A 22,824-nucleotide genomic window follows, 5' to 3' on the forward strand; every position below is an offset into this window, starting at 1 on the left:
AGATGTGGACACGCGTCAAGTGGCCGCAAAATTCTTTCCAAAAGTGTTGTCAAGTGATCAGAGACAATACTGACTTGAAGTGTGCCAAGAACTGGTTATTCGGACTAAAAATGACCCGGATTTGTTAAATAGGGTAATTACAGGTGACGAATCGTGGGTATATGGATATGATCCTGAAACCAAAATGCAGTATTCGCAGTGGAAGACTCCAGGTTCACCACGACCAAAAAAAGCACGTAAAGTTGGTTGAAGGTGAAGACAAAGTTGGTGATTCTTTTCGATTATACTGGTATTGGGCATCATGAATTTACCACTGGAGGACAGACAAGTAACCAGGAATACTGCAAATGTGTCCTTGAGTGTTTATGTGAAAAGGTGCAGAAGAAACAGCCTGCATTGGGGACAGACAGGAGTCTAGTGCTACACCATGACAGTGCTCAGGCTCATCGTGCCTTCTCCATTGTTGAATTTTTGACAAAATTCAAAATTCCTGCACTTCCACAACCGCCATATTCTCCTGATTTGGCCCCTGTGGACTTCTACCTGTTTCCTAAACTGAAATTTCACTGAAAGGGAAGCGATTTGACTCAATTGAAGACATCCAGGCAAATACAGAGTGTGTCCTTAGCACATTCCAGGAAAAAAATTTCCAGGAATGATCCAAAAGTGGAAACACTATTGGAGTCGGTGTGGTCAGTCAGAAGGGGACTATTTTGAAGCAGGTACATCACAGTAACGTGTAAATACTACCATTGTACATTTACAAGCCCAGTCTTAAAACTTTCCAATCACACCTCGTATTCCTTAGATTCAGTAGCATGTGTAGATGCTAGGGTTTTGAACCAGTTAAAACATGTATTTTGTTACATGTATGTCATTTATATAATATTATTTACATTACATTAATTTACTAATCTTTCATAATTGCACACAAAGATAAAAAAGAAGCTAATTATGAGTTATAGAATATAATTAAGATTTGCATGAAGATTCAGCTTCATTTGTTTGGAATAAGAAAGAATAGTATTATGGGATGTAGAACACAAACAGAATGTGATGCTATACATACAAGTCACATAGGAACAGCAAAACTGAAGTATGTAGGGAGTGTTCTATATATCTCTGCTAAAAAAATCCTATACTGCATGAAATTTTTTCAAGCAAAAACTCTTTTTCATCTTGCTTTTGGATAATTTATTACCTGATAGGGACTTAATGTCATTTGGACCTGTGTTAAAGATTTTGGTGCTTCTGTGTTTCACAACTGCATAGTGTCACAGTGTTGGTCACATTACTTTCCTCCATGTGGTATGAGTGTGGTATGAATTGTTAATTACACATCGAAAATGATTGTTGATTATAAATATTATAATTGAATAGATGAGAGGTTGTGGTTAGTATCAACTTCAACCATAGCTTGTAGGCAGTCCACATGTAATTTTAGCAACCATTTTCTGAACATAAATACCTTTCAAAATTCTGACAAGTTGCCCTAGAATAACAAAACTGAAACTACACGGTCAACAGTGAAAGAGACATCAGTCAGAATGTGGGCATTAAGACATTACTCCTCTCCTCCGTAAGAATAAAATTGTTAGTGACCCACTCAAGTTATGAAAGATCTTTAATATTTATTAATTTAAACCAAAATTTTATTGCTGCAGTTAAATTTCCAGCTCTCAAAATTCCACTGAATATGAATAAATTCCAGGTAGGATTATGAAGATGAGTGCATCTTGCACCTGTATTAGTTCTGTACTCAAGTCACTTGTGCAGTGTGTATTTTAGGTGTCTTCAGTTTGCTTCAGGGAAAAAAGTACCCATAGAACCATAGAAAATACAATTTATTCTTTGTGTGCGTGTGCGTGCGTGTGTGTGTGTGTGTGTGTGTGTGTGTGTGTGTGTGTGTGCGCTGTTTTTTTACAAAAGCATTTGATTGCATGGATTACACAATACTTTTTCATCAGATGAAACATTATGGGATTAGCGGAAAAGCTAAACTGGTTCACCTCATATTTGGAAAGTAGGAATTGGAAGGTTGTCCTCCAGTGCCAACAAAGAGGGTAGAGATTTGAATCTGGCTTCGGTCATGTAATGTGGGGTTTATTACATTGATCACTTCTGGGACTTGTATCAAGATCTGCAACTAAACATTGCAGATGACTCAGAAATTTTTATACTTAGGGATGACAGAAGTGCTATTGGGAAAATGTAGAACATAATAATGATAATGATGATCTTCGTGGTGTGGGAGCACTAATGTAAGTGATGCAGGCAATAAGGTTGTGAGTAACAATAGCATATGGCTTTCAAGGAACAGCTTAATGCTTAACTGCAACAAAACATAGTGTATACAGTTACCTACATGGAAATCTTGTGAAAACAAACTTTTATTGTCCTGAAGTCACAGTTGTGTTCAAACATTGATTGAAGTCAGCCATTTTCAATTTTTAAAACTGAGGAAAGATGGAAGGCTTTCTTGGGAGTGTCACATTCAAGATCTTGTGCAAAAACCAAACAGTGGTACCTTCACTATAAAAATGGTCTCCACTGTCTCTGACACTGAAATTCGAAGGCTTGCTTACTTTGCTTACTTTCACTCTATTATCTTATATGGTGATGTATTTTGGGGCAAATCTGCGCACTTATCAAGAATATTCTTGGTTCAGAAAAGGACGGCCAGATTGGCTTTGTGGAGGCTGTTGTTCAGGTCACAGAGAATTTTACCTTTGCCATCTCTGTGCCTATACTCCATAGTGACATTTGTTTTTGATAATTTTAATTCATTCAGAAGAAACTGCAACATTCATTTAGTGAAGACTACATTGAGGTGACAAAAGTCTTAGAATCTACATCTACAGCTACACCATACTCCGCAAGCCACCTGGCGGTGTGTGGCGGAGGGTACCTTGAGTATCTCCATCGGTTCTCCCTTCTATTTCAGTCTCGTATTGTTCGTGGAAAGAAGGATTGTCGGTATGCTTCTTTGTGGGGTCTAGTCTCTCTGATTTTATCCTCATGGTCTCTTCGCGAGATATACGTAGGAGGGAGCAATATACTGCATGACTCCTCGGTGAAGGTATGTTCTCAAAACTTTAACGAAACCCCGTACCGAGCTACTGAGCGTCTCTCCTGCAGAGTTTTCCACTGGAGTTTATCTATCATCTCTGTAACGCTTTTGCAATTACTAAATGATCCTGTAACGAAGTGTGCTGCTCTCCGTTCGATCTCCTCTCTCTCTTGTATCAATCCTATTTGGTACGGATCCCACACTGCTGATCAGTATTCGAGGGATTCCAAAATTTCATTTTTGAATCTAAAATGTCTTTCTTTGTAGAAGTACCATTTTGAAATCAAAATTGGTTTTTACTACTAATAATGAAGCTGTCAGATACTTTGCATTCCTGGCATATAATGATTTTTTCAAGGACTTTAGATAATACTGTCAAATGAAGATAGGATGATGATTTGTACGAGGGTCGTTTGAAAAGTTCTCAGGACGGAATAGAAAAAAAAGTACTTATATCACCAAAACTTTTTATTTTTCAATGTAGTCTCCTTGTACATTAATGCATGTGGTCCAATGATGTTCCAGTTGCTTGATCCCACCTCGAAAATGAGTTTCCTCCAGGCCTGCAAAATAGTTGCTAACTCCGGCTATCAATTCTTCGTTAGAAGTGGATCTTTCTCCACCAAGAAAAATTTTCAGTTTTGAGAGGAGGTCAAAGTCTGATGGAGTCATATCAGGTGAATAAGGCGGGTGTGGCAACAATTAATACCTTAGTTAATGTAATTTTACCATGGCGACGGCACTTGTATGTGGGTGCATGTTTGTCTTGATGGTAGTTGACTTTCTTCCTTCTAAACCTGGCCTTTTTTCATGTATCTTTTGTTGCAATTTGTCCAGGAGGTTAGCATAGCATCCTCAGTAGTTTGTTGCCCAGTGGGGGAGAATCTAGAAACAGAAGCCCCTTCGCATCCCAGAACACTGATGCCATGACCTTTCCCATCGAAGGAATTGTCTTTGCTTTCTTTGGTAGTGGAGAATCAGCAGGTTTCATCTGTGGTCACAAACTGGTGCAAAAAATCTTGTCCGTTTCATCAGAGTCAGGGCAAACATTGTTTTGATATTTCCATTCTTGTGAGTTTTTGATCCAGCGTCAAGAGCCACAGTACCCATCTTGCAGATAGTATTCTCATTTCTAATTCTTCAGTTAAAATGTGGTATACCTATTCAGATGACATCGGGCAAGCACGAGCAGTTTCACATACTTCAAATTGGTGATCCTCCATGACCATTTTGTGCAATTCTGAAATTATTTCTGAAGTTGTGACACGTCTTGGCCGACCACTGCATGGATCAATGACCTCTTCACAGATCATCACCTAAGATCTCCGGACCAAATTTAAATTCCTTTCTCCACTTTGCAACGGTTGAATATGAAGGAGCAGAGACCCCCAGTGTATTCTGGAAATTGGCATGAATGTCCTTTGCTTTCATACCTTTCTTTATGAAGTACTTAATCACTGCTCAAATCTCGATTTTTCCCATCTTTGCAAATCACTACATGGGAGCAACAACAGATCCAGGTCATTGCCACAGATCTCTTCCAATAGCACTGATGTGGCACTTGTTTACAGGCTACAGTCCAATGAATATCATGTGAACAGCTCGTTGCACTAACACTGTCCTCTCGTGGTGATTCCGAGAACTTTTCAAATGACCCTCGTAGCATCTGCAACATCACATTTTTTGTATGTAGACTTAACAATTGCATATTTCAACCTATCTGGGAGACATCTTCATTCATGGAGGTACTGAATAAATGAGCCACAATATTATTTAAATCATGAAATATTGTCAACACCTATGGATCTTCTGCTTTTTAAGAAATGATGGTTTTTCTTACTTCATTTACTTTCATAGGGGTTGTACTTACATGTTCCTAATGGATCAGAGAAATGTTCATAGAACTGTCGCCTCTTACTTTCCGAGCTCCTCTCTCTCTCTCTGTCATTTTTTAATCCCATATCTTCATGGAAAGTTTGGATTTTTCAGTGATTAGTGATAGAGGGTGGCAGATACCCTTCTGCTCACCATCCTCCTCGGGCACGTAATTTATGTATCCCAACTGTCTGCATCTAGTGTTGTCTCATGTGAAAGTGTGCGAACATTTTATAAATTAATGAAAAGCATCAGTTTGCTTTTGTTATACAATATTACTTTTATTGTTAACCGGTTTTCGGCTTACAAGGCCATCTTCAGACATGTCTGAAGATGGCCTTGTAAGCCGAAAACCGGTTAACAATAAAAGTAATATTGTAGAACTAAAGCAAACTGGTGCTTTTCATTTATTATAATGTTGTTCTACCAAGAACTGACGAAAGATTCTGTTAATATTTTATAAATTTTTGTGAATTGTGTAACTGATGTGGAACGTTGGTATAAGCATGATATTCACAGTCAGATTTGGGAAACCACCTAAAAACGACATCGAGTCTGGCCAGCACACCGGTCTTCATTGTTTATCCACCTTGCAAATTAAGTCTGGAGCCGGTGTACCTCCCGCGAGTCCTGGAAACAGCATTCTGATGCACATGGATGTTTGGACATGTTACGCTGTTTTCTCATCAGCACCTTAAGAAAAAGGTTATTAAAACTGCTGCTGTATAGTAATTTTCAATGTGTTTATAAACACGTTTTGCATTTTACTTGAATGAGCAACACTAGTTTCATTCCTTATTGCTTCACATGTTGCTTCGATTTTATTACTAGAGTTATTTATTTCTTAGTTGAAATACTGGCTTCCGGATTCTTAACTTTACTTAATATTTTGCAATACTTTATGTAGTTATTTAGTTGGTCAGGGTTGTTTGAAATTTTTGATCTAATATACAACTGTCATTTTATTTTCAAACAATGAGAAGTCCAGAAAGGAATTATAATGATATGGAAAGGGTAGATTGCTTCTCACTTTGTAGAGGATGCACTGAGTCACATACAGGCACAATGAAAAAGACTACTAAAATATTAAATCTTTCGAACAAAGTCCTTTTTTTATTGCAGAAGACGGACTTTGTCTGATAGTTTCATTGTGCCTATCTGCGACCCAGCACCTCCTCTGTATTTATTCATTTATTTATTTATTCCACCAGATCCTAAATGTTCAAGATATACAAGGCTGTTGGACAAACTTAAAACTTTTAGAACAGAACTTGACTTTATGATACAAATTCTAAACCGTATATTATACAACAGTGCTTAAGAGATTAACTTGTGTGTGATAATACGCTAATAACTGAGCACAGCACAGCTTGTCAGACTAGATCACAGTTAAGAAATTTAGTCAACTGCACATGAATAACACTAAAAATAAAACACAAAAACGTAACAGCACAATTCAGATCAATTTATAGTAATTCTATAGCACAACCACACTGTAGACTAAGAGTACAGGAACTTTTAGGACAAATTTGATTGTAGATATTCATCAACAGAATGAAAAAAAAGCTTAAGTAAGATTTTTTTTTACTTTATTCATAAATGTATTTCTATTTTCCGTAATTGATGGCATTCGTTTATGGTAAAGCACATTGCTTCATATTTCTAACACCAAGCCAACTTTTGGTCAGTTTTTGACCATGTAGGTGAATTTCTACATCTACATCTACATCCATACTCCGCAAGCCACCTGACGGTGTGTGGCGGAGGGTACCCTGAGTACCTCTATCGATTCTCCCTTCTATTCCAGTCTCGTATTGTACGTGGAAAGAAGGATTGTCGGTATGCTTCTGTGTGGGCTCTAATCTCTCTGATTTTATCCTCATGGTCTCTTCGCGAGATATACGTAGGAGGGAGCAATATACTGCTTGACTCTTCGGTGAAGGTATGTTCTCGAAACTTTAACAAAAGCCCGTACCGAGCTACTGAGCGTCTCTCCTGCAGAGTCTTCCACTGGAGTTTATCTATCATCTCCGTAACGCTTTCGCTATCACTAAATGATCCTGTTACGAAGCGCGCTGCTCTCCGTTGGATCTTCTCTATCTCTCTTCTCTATCTCTCTTCTCTATCTCTTCTATCAACCCTACCTGGTGCGGATCCCACACTGCTGAGCAGTATTCAAGCATTGGGCGAACAAGTGTACTGTAACCTACTTCCTTTGTTGTCGGATTGCATTTCCTTAGGATTCTTCCAATGAATCTCAGTCTGGCATCTGCTTTACCGACGATCAACTTTATATGATCATTCCATTTTAAATCACTCCTAATGAGTACTCCCAGATAATTTATAGAATTAAGTGCTTCCAGTTGCTGACCTGCTATTTTGTAGCTAAATGATAAGGGACCTATCTTTCTATGTATTCGCATCACATTACACTTGTCTACATTGAGATTCAATTGCCATTCCGTGCACCATGCGTCAATTCGCTGCAGATCCTCCTGCATTTCAGTACAATTTTCCATTGTTGCAACCTCTCGATACACCACAGCATCATCTGCAAAAAGCTTCAGTGAACTTCCGATGTCATCCACCAGGTCATTTATGTATATTGTGAATAGCAACGGTCCTATGACACTCCCCTGCGGCACACCTGAAATCACTCTTACTTCGGAAGACTTCTCTCCATTGAGAATGACATGCTGCGTTCTGTTATCTAGGAACTCCTCAATCCAATCACACAATTGATCTGATAGTCCGTATGCTCTTACTTTGTTCATTAAACGACTGTGGGGAACTGTGTCAAAAGCCTTGCGGAAGTCAAGAAACACGGCATCTACCTGTGAACCCGTGTCTAAGGCCCTCTGAGTCTCGTGGACGAATAGCACGAGCTGGGTTTCACACGACCGTCTTTTTCGAAACCCATGGTGATTCCTACAGAGTAGATTTCTAGTCTCCAGAAAAGACATTATACTCGAACATAATACGTGTTCCAATATTCTACAACTGATCGGCGTTAGAGATATAGGTCTATAGTTCTGCACATCTGTTCGATGTCCCTTCTTGAAAATGGGGATGACCTGTGCCCTTTTCCAATCCTTTGGAACGCTTCGCTCTTCTAGAGACCTACGGTACACCGCTGCAAGAAGGGGGGCAAGTTCCTTCGCGTACTCTGTGTAAAATCGAACTGGTATTCCATCAGGACCAGCGGCCTTTCCTCTTTTGAGCGATTTTAATTTCTGTACTGATATGAGTATTATGACCATGAATAATTTTTTTTGGTCTGAAACAAATGCAACTTATTTCTAACAAAAGTCACAGTTTGTAATATAGAAATGCCGGGAACAGTCAGTATTTTCAGTTCCGTGAAAATAGTCTGAGAGAAGGTATGTGGACACCTGTTTCATAATCTTCAAGAGCCTTTTTTTGCATTACAATTTTTTTTTTACAAACAATGACACTGCCCCACCCAAAATGAAATAACATACAAGAGAACACAGTTTACTAAAGCAAACTAAACTGTTCTTAAGGTGGAGATATCACAGAACTGCTAAGAATATGAAAAGCTTACCATAGACCACTCAGTTTCTTCAGTAGCTTTTGTCTGTGAATATTCCTCTGTAAGTTATTGTCTGTCCACGTACCAAGAAAACTGATCTTATTGACTAGCTCTATTGTTTCATTGCAATTATTATGGGTTCCTTGTAGGTAGAGTAATTTTTGTAGGCACTAAAAACCATATGTGCAGTTTTGCTTTTGTTTAATAGTAGTTTGTTCCTGTGTATCCAAAAAATCAGTCTGTTGTTAGAATCTGTTATTACATCCTTAAAAACCTGTAGAGATGGTTTATGAAAAAGGAGATTTGTGTCATCTGCAAGCAATGCAGGTAATGTGTTAGGCAGACTCCGAAGCAGGTCATTCGTAAATTGCAGGAAAGTGAAGGCCCTAGGACAGAACCTTGATGGACACCACAACTGATCAAAGTTTCAGTGGACAGAACTCTAATGTTCTCTTTGTTCGAGAACCCAGCCACCTGCCACTTGTTATTGTGATATGACTGAAATCATATATTACAAGTGCCTCTGATGCCAAGAAATTCTAGTTTTTCAAGCAGCAGAGAGTGACTGACTAAGTCAAAGGCTTTAGTCAGGTCTACGAAAAGACCAGAGACAGAATGTTAATCATTAAAAGCGCTTACATGGTTGCCAGAAATTCTGGAAATCAGGGAATTTCAAACATATCAGAGACATTTGAGAAAGTGCTGGAAAAACTTTGTTTTTAGCCCAGTAGATGAAATGGTTTCTTTACTGAGATCTTTTGCATTGTCGCTGGCTGGGTGCAGGTGAGTATGTGCGCTGCTTCCCTATTCCGTCATTCTTACTGCTTCTCCCCCTTCTACCACTCCCCTCAGCTTGCAGTCAGTGCTGCCACCACTTCTTGCTGTTAGCCTAGCAGCTGCCAAGGAGAGGCAGGGAGGCATGAAAAGTGGTTTGTTTGGATCTGATTATCAGATACTGTTGATGCAGCAGCCATAGGTGGCAGCCATAAGTGCTTGAGGTGCGCCCGAGTGATTGTGTAAATGTGTGTGTGCTCTCATTATCTGACAAAGGCTATGGCCAGAAATTTAGTTGTGAGACTGTGATTGGCTTTTGTGTGTGCCTGTATGTGGTGTAATGAGGCGGATTTTCATGGTTTATTCATCGACCCAGGACTGTGGTGCTCCTCACCAGGCCAGCAGCATGAGTGTTGAATTTCAGGAATTGCGACCGTCTCACCACAAGTACATTGTATAGTGCGGCGTTTTGTATACATTTTATGTATTCTAGTGCATTTTGACACTTCGAAAGTAGTTTATGTTTTAGAAAGTGTGTGTGGGGGGGGGGGGGGGGCAGAATGGCAGTCGCTGGCAATTTGTACACTATGTACTCACTTATTTCTTGAAAGAAAAAACACACTATACCTGTAAAATAATAGACATAACACAGAGGGCCTCCCCTTAAACAATGGACCTTACCGCTTGTGGGGAGGCTTACGTGTTTCAGGAATACAGTTAGCTGTACCATAGGTGCAACCAGAGAGGCCAGACAAACATGTGGTTCCTGAAGAGGGGAAGCAGCCTTTACAGTAGCTCTAGGGGGAACAGTCTGGATGATTGATTGAATTGGCCTAATAACATCAGCCAAAACAGCTTTGCTGTGCTGGTCCTGCGAATGGCTTAATACAGTTGAAACCACAGCCGTAATTTTTCCCGAGGAAATGCAACTTTGCTGTATGTTTAAATGATGATTGCGTCCTCTTGGGTAAAATTTCCGGAGATAAAATTGTCCCCCATTTGGATCTATGGGCAGGGACTACTCACGAGGACATTATTATCAAGAGAAACCCAGGTAGATTAGAAAACTTAGAAAGGGGAATGGATAGGTTAAAGTTAGAGGGGGAATTAGAGAAGTTCGGTGGTAGGAGGAACAAAATTTCTGATCTGATATAAAGTTGCAAATACAAAATCAAATAGGGGTAATGCAGGAGTAGGTGTAATAATGAATAAAAAAATAGGAATGTGAGTAAGCTACTATGAACAGTGCAGTGATGCATTATCATAGCAAAGATAGACAAAAAGCCCACACTTACCGCAGTAGTACAAGTTTATATGCCAGCTAGCTCTGCAGATGATGAAGAGAATGAAGAAATGTTTGATGCGATAAAAGAAATCAATGAAGGTATGTTAAATCTGTCTTGTGTTTCCAAATAAATGCATATTTTTGTCATCAAATGTCTTTCATTATATTGATACAAAATAACATTAATGGTCTTAATGAAACATATATAACATTTGGCTTGTTTCTATATCCAAAGACAGTTCATTTCAAAGGTGTTGATGTTCATACTTAAGGTTTTTGCTCACGTGTTTGGAAATACGGAAGTCCTTACATTTTTTGTCAATTTATGTCCTTACTTACAATTGAGATCTCAAAATTTGTCAGGGAAAACTGTTAAAACTTGTCTGGAAATCAGGAATTTCACTAGGGGAAACTTGTGGCAACCATGACTTAAAACTTGATAAGTAAAAGAAAATAAATCTTCATTTACACCTTTCATGTGAAAACCAAACTTTCATACTGTGAGTAGGCAATATTTATCAAGGAATGGAATTTCATGAGAATGCAGTACTTTTCCTGGGATCTTCGGTATGGCAAAAAGAAGAGAGATTGTTCGATAATTGATGACATCATTTTTGTTTCCTTTCTTAAACAAAGTAATAACTGCAGCAATTTTGAAAACATCTGGGAAACAGCCTGTAATTAAAGAACTGTTAATTACATTTCAAAGTGGAATTATTATTACTAGAACAATAGTTTCAACAAAAAATCAGACATGCTATCAGTACTAGATGAATGTGAGTTGCTACTTTTACTAATAATATTCGGCATCTTATCTTGAGTTACTGATGTTAGAAACATGATGTGCCTGATTTTATAAACTTGGTGAGAAAAGACAATGCAGGTGAAGTAATCTGTGACGCAAGATTAGAAGAAATTCTTGAGAAGTGCTTGTTAAAAGTTTCACTCATCTCCTTTGCATCTGACATTTAATTCCATTTTGTATTAGATGAAATGGACCTTCTTAAAACCTCTAGTTCAAAGGGTGCTTCTTACAACATCCCAAGTTGCCTTACTGATATTCTCACTTTTTTCTGTAATTATTATTTGCCATTTTCTTAACCTTACTTATAACTTGTCTAATTATCTTTTTGTATTTTTTACAAAATATTTGAAAACTAGGATATTTGCTTTCCGCATATAGTTTTGTTTTTATAAACTGATTTATTTGTACTATGAGTTACTAGTCTGTTAAGCAGAAATAATGGGCCACCGTGTCAAGAAATATATTTGCTTTCATATTAGTATCATCCTCTCTGAATACATAATTCCAGGAGTCGTGAACATCATTAATTTAAACAGTTCTGAATTTTTGGGATCTTAATTAAAAGCCTGTATTTAACTTTTGGCCTATCAGAGGTGATACAGTAGGGTAGCTCCAGTTTTATTAAGATCGGTTGGTGATCAGACTAGCTCTTTGAAATATTTTCAACATTTAATAAAGGAGTGAAAGAATTATTAACAAAAACTGCATCAATAGTGCTACTGGAGGTAGCAGTTATTCTGGTTACTCTCATTATTTTGTGTGCCAAATGTAGCCATGATGTTGCTTACATATTGAATTTAATGAAACAGTGGAGAAATGAACATTTAAGTTACCACATAAGAACATTTAAGTTGCCACATAAGATAATTTTGTTTCCTTTTGAACTGTGCACATTCTAAATACAATCCAGGTTTTCTTAAAACCTTTGACAAAATGCTGTCAGGTGATCTGTATACACAATTTTAATGATTATTTTATTATGAATAAGTACAAGCACACAGTATCCAAAGTGTTTCTCATCAGTAAAGTGACTTGGGTTTGTTTAATTTTTGAGAAGGATTAGACAACAACTAACACTTTTTACATAACAGAGTATAGCTACTGGCAGTTGTTAAATTTGGTAACTTACAAATAATCAGTTAACTCTTCATCCTCAGTGAGACAGAGGAGACCTACATTATGAATAACAGTTGAGCAGAAGACTTCTAATTCCAAAAAATTTGTTCTTGCAGACTGAATTTTTTGATAATAAATAAGTTATTCACAGTTTTTGATTCTGTAGGATTGTTATAACAATTTAGAATATGAAATAAGATGTCGCCTTTGTTTTGTGCACAAAATTATTCAGAGGAGTATTTTTACATACATTTGTACCAATAATGCTCACAATAAAACCATTTTGTTGCAGCAAGATCTTTGGAAAGTTTACACCAACAACATTTTCCATTACAGTACCAGGTTTGATTACACTATTCCCTGGAAGGTCGTTACTAATGTCCTGCAAGATGTGCATTAATTTTCTGCCATGAATGTCAGTAAGAAAGGCATGAGGCATGCCACCTTTTTTTATTGATTGCTTCTTCATATTTTGATTGACATTCACATCCACATCATTGTTACTTACGAAATTCACTTTTGTCTGTGCATGAATTATTATTCCCAGTTGAAGATCGGACATGGGAATATTTCTCTACAGCTGAGACTTGTTTGGCAAAATATGATGGCAATTTATGTCCAGAAACCCTAGCGCTCTCTCTCTCTCTCTCTCTCTCTCTCTCTCTCTCTCTCTCTCTCTCTCTCTCTCTCACACACACACACACACACACACACACACACACAAACTTTTTAGTGCTTTTCCCATTAATTACAACACTTATGTAAGCCTACTATATGCTCATTAAGCTTTGATATTTTACTGTCATCAATACTACACACTCTTTCTCACAACACAACTGTAGCTTTTTTCCACATCAACTTTACCCACTATAACACTTGCAACCGTCTTGGATGCAAGAGTTGGTGGGTTGCGCTATCCTTTCCATATTGCTGTCACTTTATTTTGCAAGAAGTCTATGTACCAATGATGATCCATGATTTATTGGTGGACTTTTTGGCTTGTGCCCTATAAATCCTCTTTATAAAAAATATTTTCAAATATTAGTAACTCTTCAACATTGAACAAAAACTTGGAATTTACATTATCTTTGTCACACACTGGTCTCCAATCTATTTACTGGTGAAATGATTTAATGCTATGGATGGGTCTCTCATTTATTGTTCCACCTCTTATCTAATGGGATTCAGTCAGATTATCACTAATAATTTTGTCATTTTTAGCGCATATATGTCCATCATGATTTGAGAGACTGTTCAGAACATGGTTAACAGTAATGTCAGTTGTTTTTGTCGGGTCCATAAATGTATTGTTAAGTAGTGCTCTACAATGGGAAGTTATTCTAGTGTGGAAATTGACCAGAGAAAGGTTTTTACATGTGATCATCAAATTTTGCAGATATTATCTGCCACAAAGTGTGTGTCTGCATGTTGAAGTCCCTAAGTATTAGGTTTGTTTCATGTTTAAACATGTACTCTAGTAGAGAGTTCTTCAAAAATAGACTAAAACTTTCTGATGGTATTCTGCAAATTTTTACAATCAGTAAACAAGAATTATTTACACACGATTCTGTGGCACAAACTTAAAAATGTTATGCTAGGCAAAAAATGGTGAAATTATAGGCGATGCTGTTCTTGACATAGATAGCAACATCACCTTTTCTTAAGTTTTCCTTTAAAATGAAGTTGCAAAGTCATAATTATTTATGACATTCTGATAGTAACATACTGCTCACTACAAAACAGAAAATGGGCACAATCTGTACATTCTTTGGTCATGCACATTTACTCAGATTTTGTTGAGATTACCATCTTGGCATGGAAAAGCTTTGATGAACAGTTTCCAAATTTTGCTTGCTATAATTGGTTACACACTTTACTTTAAAAAAGAGCTGTTGATTGATGGATTGAGAGTGGCACCTATAATACGTTTTACACTTGTTTTTTCACTAGCCATCTGCCCAAGGCAGCATGGCGTTCCTTAATATTTTCTTGAGTTTTAACGGGCCATTTGCACAAACGTGTTGACTATTATAGGCACTTACAGCTGTCTGCACTTTTACAAATTAAATTTGTATTTCCATGTCAGTTAAGATGTATTTCAAAATGATGAAACTATTTTAAAAACCAGTGCAAGCTGTCAGGTTTATTATGCAAGGTGCCTTTGTTGCACATTGTGTATAATCACATTACTGGTATCACGTAGCGGTGGTGGTGGTGGTGGTGGTGGTGGTGGTGGTGGTGGTGTGTGTGTGTGTGTGTGTCAGTCAGACAGTCAGTCAGTCAGTCAGTCACATTTAAAACCTGTTTTGTGCTATGGGGATATATACAGGTTTTAAATGTCACACACATCACCAGTGCTATGTAAGTAATTTAACAACAATTATAATGAAACTTCGTGATAGATTAAAACCGCGCGCCGGACCGAGACTCGAACTCGGGACCTTTGCCTTTCGTGGGCAAGTGCTCTACCATCTGAGCTACCCAAGCATGTCTCACACCCCGTCCTCACAGCTGTACTTCTGCCAGTACCTCGTCTCCTACCTACCAAACTTTACAGAAGCTCTCCTGCGAACCTCATTCTTGAAACAATTATAATATGTAAGCATCATGATGTTCATGAATGTGTCTAACCTGTTTACTTTTTATTTTTATTTATTTTTAAAAATTGTATTCACAGATATTTGAAAATTACCAAAGGCCGAAACTGGCCTTTGATACACATACTTGGTGGAATAAACACATTTTGCATATTAAAATTGGCATTCTCTGGTGGTCTTTAACATAGTTTCCTCATTTAGAAGTTACATTGAATCTGTGGACCCACACATGAAGAAATTAATGTTGTATGTTTCTGAATTATGCTAATGTCTAATTCTTGCTGCCCTGTTAATACATGAGAATCATGTTAATACATGAGAATCAATTCACGCATGTGGGAAATGCAAGAAACAGTTACGTTATGCTTCAGTTGGTGTAGACCTGTTCTTAAGGCGTTAACAGACTGCAAACCTTTGTTGTGTTTGACATCAGATGAATTGCCAAATATCACAATATAGTCCTCCTTGGTTATCTTATGAGAAGCATCGTTTACTGTAAATAACACATGATCCATGTGAGCACCAGATTTCATATGTCCTAATGTAATTATATTATTATTGACATTTTAAATTTCTTGAGCCACATTTTAAATATGACTATTTTCCATTAAAAGAGATTGCCACTCATTAGTTTGGGAATAAAACCTTGATACACTGGTCTTCTTGCTAATGATGCTAACTACAAGTCGTAAACAGTTGCCACAGTATTATTATTACTGAGTTAGGCAGCATTATGTCATTTAGGCAACCTTAGATTGTTGTGTGAATCAATGACAAAAGTATAGTATCATTGTAGACTAACATAGTTTTTACTATAAAATCTGTTCAAGCAACTATTTTTTATATTGCGCTGATTAATGACCAACAAAGTTTTCAAGCACCTGCTTCCTTATACCTTCTTCGTTATTTGCATACCAGCATTTGATAAGATTCCAATTCTGCATTGAAACTAGTTGTTAATAGAGCTATTTATTATTTCAGTAAATGCACACAGTATATGGTTTTGGTAACTTAATATATTTAATTAGAGATTTTGCCAGATGCTGAATGTGTGTAATCTCTTTTGGTTTCTCGTTGATAACAGTTACCTTGATATTTGGCATAAAGTTGTCATGCCATTCTGTCTTTACCTACCATTATTAATTCATACCTATGGTCTCTGTAGAATTGTGGCACATATACTATGGGATCTCAGTATGTTTAATTAATATTGGTGTGTCTATATTTGCATATTGCAAATGCTGCATTACTAAATGAAAAACGATGGTCCAGAGTAGATTACTTGTTTGTAGCCAGATTTCTGTAGAAAGAAGAATGGCATTTACTGGTCAGATTTTCTGTTCTACAAACGGTAGATTCTTGAAAACAACTTTCAGTCAAAATTTAAGTAGATGGCAGTTTTTCTGCTGGTCTTGCTAGCTGTGTCCTGTAATTGGTACGTTTGTATCCTTTTTTAACATTCCATACCTCAGTTGGGAAAAAAACTGAATTCTTATAGGGTTATTTTTTTCCGTACCCCCCCCCCCCCCTTTCTCTCTTTCTGTGCAACTGTTAAAATCCTTTTTCTCAGGAATATATAGAGTTGATTAATGCCACATACTAAGGTGTATGGTCTCTTTGCTGTGTGAAAAACAGAAGCTTGTAAGTCATTGCTATCAAGTGATCTGCCATTTATATTGCAAAGTTTGAAATTTTGATACTTGCAAACTCACTCATTAAAACCTCTAGGGCACTTCCTCTTAACCTAGAATCATGAAATTTGGTAAGAAACAAGGTTTAATAGAACAAGTAAAGGAAAAAAATCAGAAAATTGCTAATTTGTAATTGCATCACAAGAAAATTCCTTTTTCATTTGTTATCCATCATCAAACTCAGAAGGGGTGATCAAAAAGTTTCCATTTGAAGGCCATACTGTGAAGTATCATTATACCAATTATGTAGAAGTTCCGTGAGCATTGTGGCAATCATTCCACTGACGCATAAGGTTGAAGATACATGTGCAGTATAATACCATGTCTTGCTGCTTGAAGAAGTCCATTACTGCTTGCTGCACATCCTCATCCAGCACTGATCGTTGACCCTTCAAGGCCTTTTTTAAGGAGCCAATTGTGTAATAATCGCATGGGGAAAAATTAGGACTGTAGGATGGGTGGTTGGCTGTCTCTGACTTGAGTTGGCGTAACTTCTGTGTTATGATAGTTGCGATATGGGGACGAGCATTATCGTGAAGCAGCAGCACCCCTTGTCGCAGTTAGCTTTATGTTTTGCATTAATTGCACATTATTCATTCTCAATGTCTCCTTTTTGTCCTTCAGCAGTTAAGAAAATAATAACAGCATGTTGGTCCCATTTGGACACACTTTGTAAAAATGTTCCACAGTTAACATTTCCGCATTTACCACACGCATGTTGAAAAGACATGAATTCCACAATAATTCCCTGCCTACATTTTGGTGCTTGTATACCTGCATTGGAGTTGCACTCTGTTGCATGTACACTTCAGGATTGCCCTGAGACAGAAACTTTTTGATTTCTCCTTATGAAATTGAAACACTCTCTAAAGTCTCGGAATTCCTGTAACCGATATCTTACCAGTACCAATGTCGATAACTGGCAAAAATCATTGATATTCTCGGTTTCTTAGATGGATGGACTGTCTGTATACATAAGTAACTTTGTGCAGATGCCTCAGAGCATTGACTTGCACCTGGCTAATTTTTTGTTACAGGTTCAGAATGAAAAGAGCACCATCATCAGCAGTGACAGCACCATCGCTACTGGCACCACCATCAGCAGCGATAGTCCTCAACTCGGCAACAGCTTCGAGGGGGGTCGGTTGGGGGAAGCAGAGCGAGCACAGAGAGATGTAAGCTTTAGGTGGTTGAAGTGCAACACAAGAGTTAATGCAGCAGGGCACCACAGTAGTTAGCAGTTCAGAAATTGTGCATTTCATGATGCCTCTCTTGTCTCTTGTCACCTCCCTCTGTATGGACTGTGTTGTTAGTCTCTGTGGTTTTACACAGTGTACAGTTGCCTCCACAAATAGAGTTTGTAAGTGGCTACACATGGTACAAAAATGCAAATTGTGTAAACAAGAAAGTAAAAATGCAACCTAATTGAGAGAAACGAAGTTTGTGCTCACTAATGACCAAATTGTCATTGGTCCTATAGGAACTAACAATACATAGTAGGACATGGGCTTTTGGAATACTATACTTTTTCCAAAAAATTAACTGAGAAAAGAAAGAATTATAAATCGGTTATTTTCTCCATGTTTCCATATACTTCTTTCCTGTGTTCTTTTTATTTTCCCTTCCTGTTTTCTTCCCTCATGAAGAAGCAACTTTTCAATGACCAATTTTGTGACTGCAAATTAATATGTAAATATTTTTATATTGTCTTGTTTCCGTGTATCCTGACTTTTTTAAGTACCTTTATTCATAATAGATGCCTGTCTTTTTTAACTTTCTTGTGCGTAAACCCCCCTCCCCATCTCTCTCTCTCTCTCTCTCTCTCTCTCTCTCTCTCTCTCTCTCTCTCTCTCTCTCGCACGCACACACACACACACACACACACACACACACACAGTGCGTGCACATTACTGGGCAATGTGAGCATTTTGTATTCTTGCCTTTCCAACTTAAAACTAGGGAGAATAATCTGTTGATATGTTGCCATTTTCTCAATAATGTTGCTGTGAACAGCCAGGTGTATGGGATTTTCTCTCTCTTCATTGATTTTTTTGCCGGTACTCATGATAGTATGAAATTTCTCTGAAGCTTTTCTTATTTATGTTCTGTTTCGGTACTTACGTTTGCCGTTTTAGGTTCTTGTCTGATTACTGACATTCATCTTTGTTGGTAGCTACTTAGGGATCGTCATTTGATGCTACTCCATATACTGAAGTTGCAAAGCCGTTACGGCATGTGTTATTTTAAATAAACCATAGGGCACAAATACAGTTCTCGAGATTTGATGGTAGATAGCTATTGAGAAACGAAGAAAAACTCGTCTACTCTTCTGCTTGCCAAGTTAGTTAAAAAACTTTCATGTCCTTAACAGTATGATTACAACCCATGCTACAAATGTTTCCAAGTGCTGGATTCTGTTGCAGCCACTTCTGGAATTTTATGTACTCATAAACTATTTTCATACCTGCTACAATCATTGAAATTTCCCTATATTTCATTTAATTACTGACAAAAATAACTTGATTTGATGAAAGGATCTGAATGTCTAATGAGATATTTTATACTTTACTTACAGTTGATATAAGTGGATAAAAGGCAATGTGTAGCGGGAGAACGGAATGTTGCGTAATTCGTTTAATAATAGAAAGCACACGAATCTGCATCTGAATTCACTTTGCCTCAATGTTTTACATACTGTTTTTACTCTGAATGGTCTCATTAACTGCATTCATTGCTCATCCTTAAATACTGGGAAACTTGTTTGCTTGCACACGCATAGGGCTGGAAAATTGTAAAACTGATTAAAATTTGTTATAAAGGGTTTTCTGTTGTTCCCTCATCCTACTTCTCTCTATACTTTGAGTTATCAACTGTAAACATCTTTCCATCATACATACTGCATATGAATTAAGATAATCACTGTCCTTAATTCTTCTTTGTTAGGTTCATTTTACTCCTTGCATGTTACATTCTGGAGCTTTTTTCTATCAGTATTTATAATAGATATGGAGAACAGACAAACAATATAAAATAGCAAGATGTAAATTATTTTTCAAACAGTTTCTGCTATTTAGTTTTCTTGTGTAGTGCAAATCCAAATATTTTGTAAACTACAAAAATCTTTACTGTCTTTCATAAAATAATGTTTTATCTCATGGAAAAATGTAAATAAATACAAATTGAAAGTTCTTAAAGTTTCATTATTTATAGTAGTGGTATTTATACTTTGTTGTTATCAGATATAATACAGTATTTTGAATAAGTGTGTATTTGGTCTTCAGTGTTCCTTTTTTTTTTTCTCTCCGAGCAATCAGGAAAATTCAGTGTCTGATTCATTTTTATACACAGAAGTAATATACATTCCCAGCATTAAGCACATGACAAACAGTGGCCATTAAAACTATTTTGTCAGTAAGTTGTATGACAAACATGGTTACTGTATTGTTTTAAAGTATTTCTACCCAATTGTTACTCAGTTCAAATAAACATAATTGAAACATAAAAGTAATTTGTTTTCTTTGTGAATAATGTGTGGTGACTGAGTGAGGCATGTGAGCTAGCAGGAGTTCAGTTGTTGCGGAGCGCATATGTGTCGTGTGCAGATGCGGCCTGCGAGCTGGCGTCTCACCTGGAGGACAACAGCAGCTAGCAGTCATCAGATCACTCGTCCCATCACAGCATCCGAGGTGAGTCACTGGAGGAAGGTCATGGGGAGGGTAGATGATGTTCTCTGGATCACCAGGTATCTGCCCTTCGATGTAGGCATCTCAGAGGCTGGATATGAGTTGCTAGGTTGCAAAAGATTTTTGTCTTAGTAGTTAATAAAAACCTTTGTGTTTTCAGTAATTGTTTGGGAATTATTTTCTTTCTATACAACACATTCAGTGCCAGCATTACAGATAAATGGTTGGGGTAGAAAGTGCCATTTGAATAGTTCATGTTTGCCCTGTTTTGTGTACACGCTGGAATATGTGCTAAATTTTTTGTAACTTTATGTACAGAATATTATTCAGAATTGAATAAAAGATTTGTAACTCTTGTTCTTGAGCATCTGAAATAGCTTTACAGTGATAGAAGAGTCTTACCTGTTCTACTCTGCGTAAAACAATGGGAATCACAGATTTCACTTTACATACATTTTCTTGAAGTCATAATTCCTTGCAAACTGTGTATATATATATATATATATATATATATATATATATATATATATATATATATATATATATATATATATATAAGATGAATTTATTCAGATAATTCATAAAACATAGTTATGTTAAGTTATTTACTGCGTTAAGTCCTATTGAAAATAATGTAGGTCCTCTGCTGTGAAAGGAAATAACAGTTATCTGATGTCTGCATGGATTAAAATAGCAGATATAAAAAAAGTTACATTTAGTTCAGCACATATCTCCATATTTTTCTCTCGTTCTGTGTTTTTAAAAGTTGAATAGGTGCAGTATGCCTTAAGTCTTTTCAGTCCTGTGTATAATTTTGAATCACTTTAATGAAATCTGCAGCGTATTTTTAAATGTGCATTGTTGGTTTCTTTCTTTTATTTCCTTGGAATGGTAAGTCAGATGCAAGATGAATAGTACAATCTGGTGCTGAATGTGCTCATTTAAGATTGCAAGTTCATACTAAAAATTAATATAAGTGGAAACTGATCTTTCAGTTCCACTATTTTAAACATTAACATTTTATGGGACGGGAAAGTTAAGTGGGTTCTACAGAGAGTGTCGGTCTGCTGTTCAGATTGTTGCATTCTCATCTCATCGGCGGAAGGCTTAGCAGAGTTCAGACCATCTGGTGCTAAGGGCTTGCAGGGGATCACGTGTAAGGTTCCATGAGGTGAACCCACTGTGCTACGGTAGGTACTGCGCTTGTGCATTGCAGGAGGAGCAGCAGATGTGGTTACTGGTTTGCAGGTCAGCGCAGCACCCCGAGTGTCATCGACGCGACGGTCAACGGTCCTGGCACAGTGACTCACCACCCCTCACACAGCAGCCAGCGATCCACCCGTGCCCGGGAGTGGGGGCAGGGGCGCATCACTCACGCACACGACTGCTCGCACGTTAGTGCACACATCTGTCCACCTGCCATTTGTGTGCAGCTCCAAGTTTCCCGACAATTGGAATTCCCTGAATAGTCTTGATTTCCTGTTCTGTTTATTTCTCACATGTTTGTGAGGTTGTGGTTTGATTAAGTTAATTTTGCTAATAGCCGGCTGAGAGCGTTACCAGCAGATTATTGCTCTGCTTTGACCTTGCTCTTTTCATTGCTTGAATAAATTAAAAGGCATAATTTTAGAATTAATATAAAATCAAATATTTTTATATAAGAGAAGCATCTTATATGATAAATGTTAACTGTTCACTCTAGGGGTGGGGGGGGGGGGGAGGGGCTTTTGTGAAAACATATTAAACATCTTTTGTGTGTAAATGTGCAGCAAGTTTTATTGATCAGTGCGCCACATATAATTCTCTTTGTCTTTGAAATGCTTTTCAATTTATTCATTTCACTTTTTGAAATTATATGAGTAGTAATAAGGTTATCAAATGTGTGGTGCACTGATTGGGAGTACTGATTATTATTATTGTTGGTGTGTTAAGGTTTTGCATCTAACATATTATTTTCAATGTTTTTAAAAATTATTGTTTAATTATTATGACCTGCTGGTGATTAATTGTGCATAGAAATTTTTGGAATTGCTATTTCGTAGCTATCAAGTACTTTTAAAAGGGTAAAAATATTTTCACAATAGCCAACAAAAAAAGTGCTGGGCCTATTTTATACTTCTTTCCTGTGTTCATTATTGATGTCTTTTGAATTTGTGTTGAAAATATTATATCATATTAGAGGTAGTATTAGATATGACCATCAAATTTTTTTTCCTTTATTTTAATCAGTTTCTTAATTGATTTGAAAATGAAACAAAAAAAAAATGGAACACGAACCCTGAGGCAGTAGAGACTACTAAAAAAAAAAACTACCCAAACTGGATTACGGCTTGTATACACAGATATTGGATTACTTACAATTTTCTTAATCAGGT

At 37.1% G+C, this 22,824-nt stretch overlaps 1 protein-coding gene across 4 annotated transcripts in view; it reads left to right on the top strand.

Moving 5' to 3' along the window:
• Positions 1 to 22,824, top strand: part of LOC126266740 (serine/arginine repetitive matrix protein 2-like) — a 320,191-nt gene that overhangs the window by 165,761 nt on the left and 131,606 nt on the right. For 2 of the 4 annotated variants that reach the window (XM_049971227.1, XM_049971226.1), the window contains 2 exons: positions 17,804 to 17,941; positions 20,369 to 20,452. In XM_049971227.1, the coding sequence (XP_049827184.1) occupies positions 17,804 to 17,941; positions 20,369 to 20,452 (222 nt within the window). Of the gene's footprint in view, positions 1 to 17,803; positions 17,942 to 20,368; positions 20,453 to 21,524; positions 21,640 to 21,697; positions 21,844 to 22,824 lie in introns of all 4 variants that reach the window. The other 2 variants (XR_007548913.1, XR_007548912.1) reach the window with 2 other exon arrangements.

The sequence above is a fragment of the Schistocerca gregaria genome, chromosome 4, assembly GCF_023897955.1.
Source record: "Schistocerca gregaria isolate iqSchGreg1 chromosome 4, iqSchGreg1.2, whole genome shotgun sequence".
In the NCBI taxonomy this organism is placed as follows: Eukaryota; Metazoa; Arthropoda; class Insecta; order Orthoptera; family Acrididae; genus Schistocerca; species Schistocerca gregaria.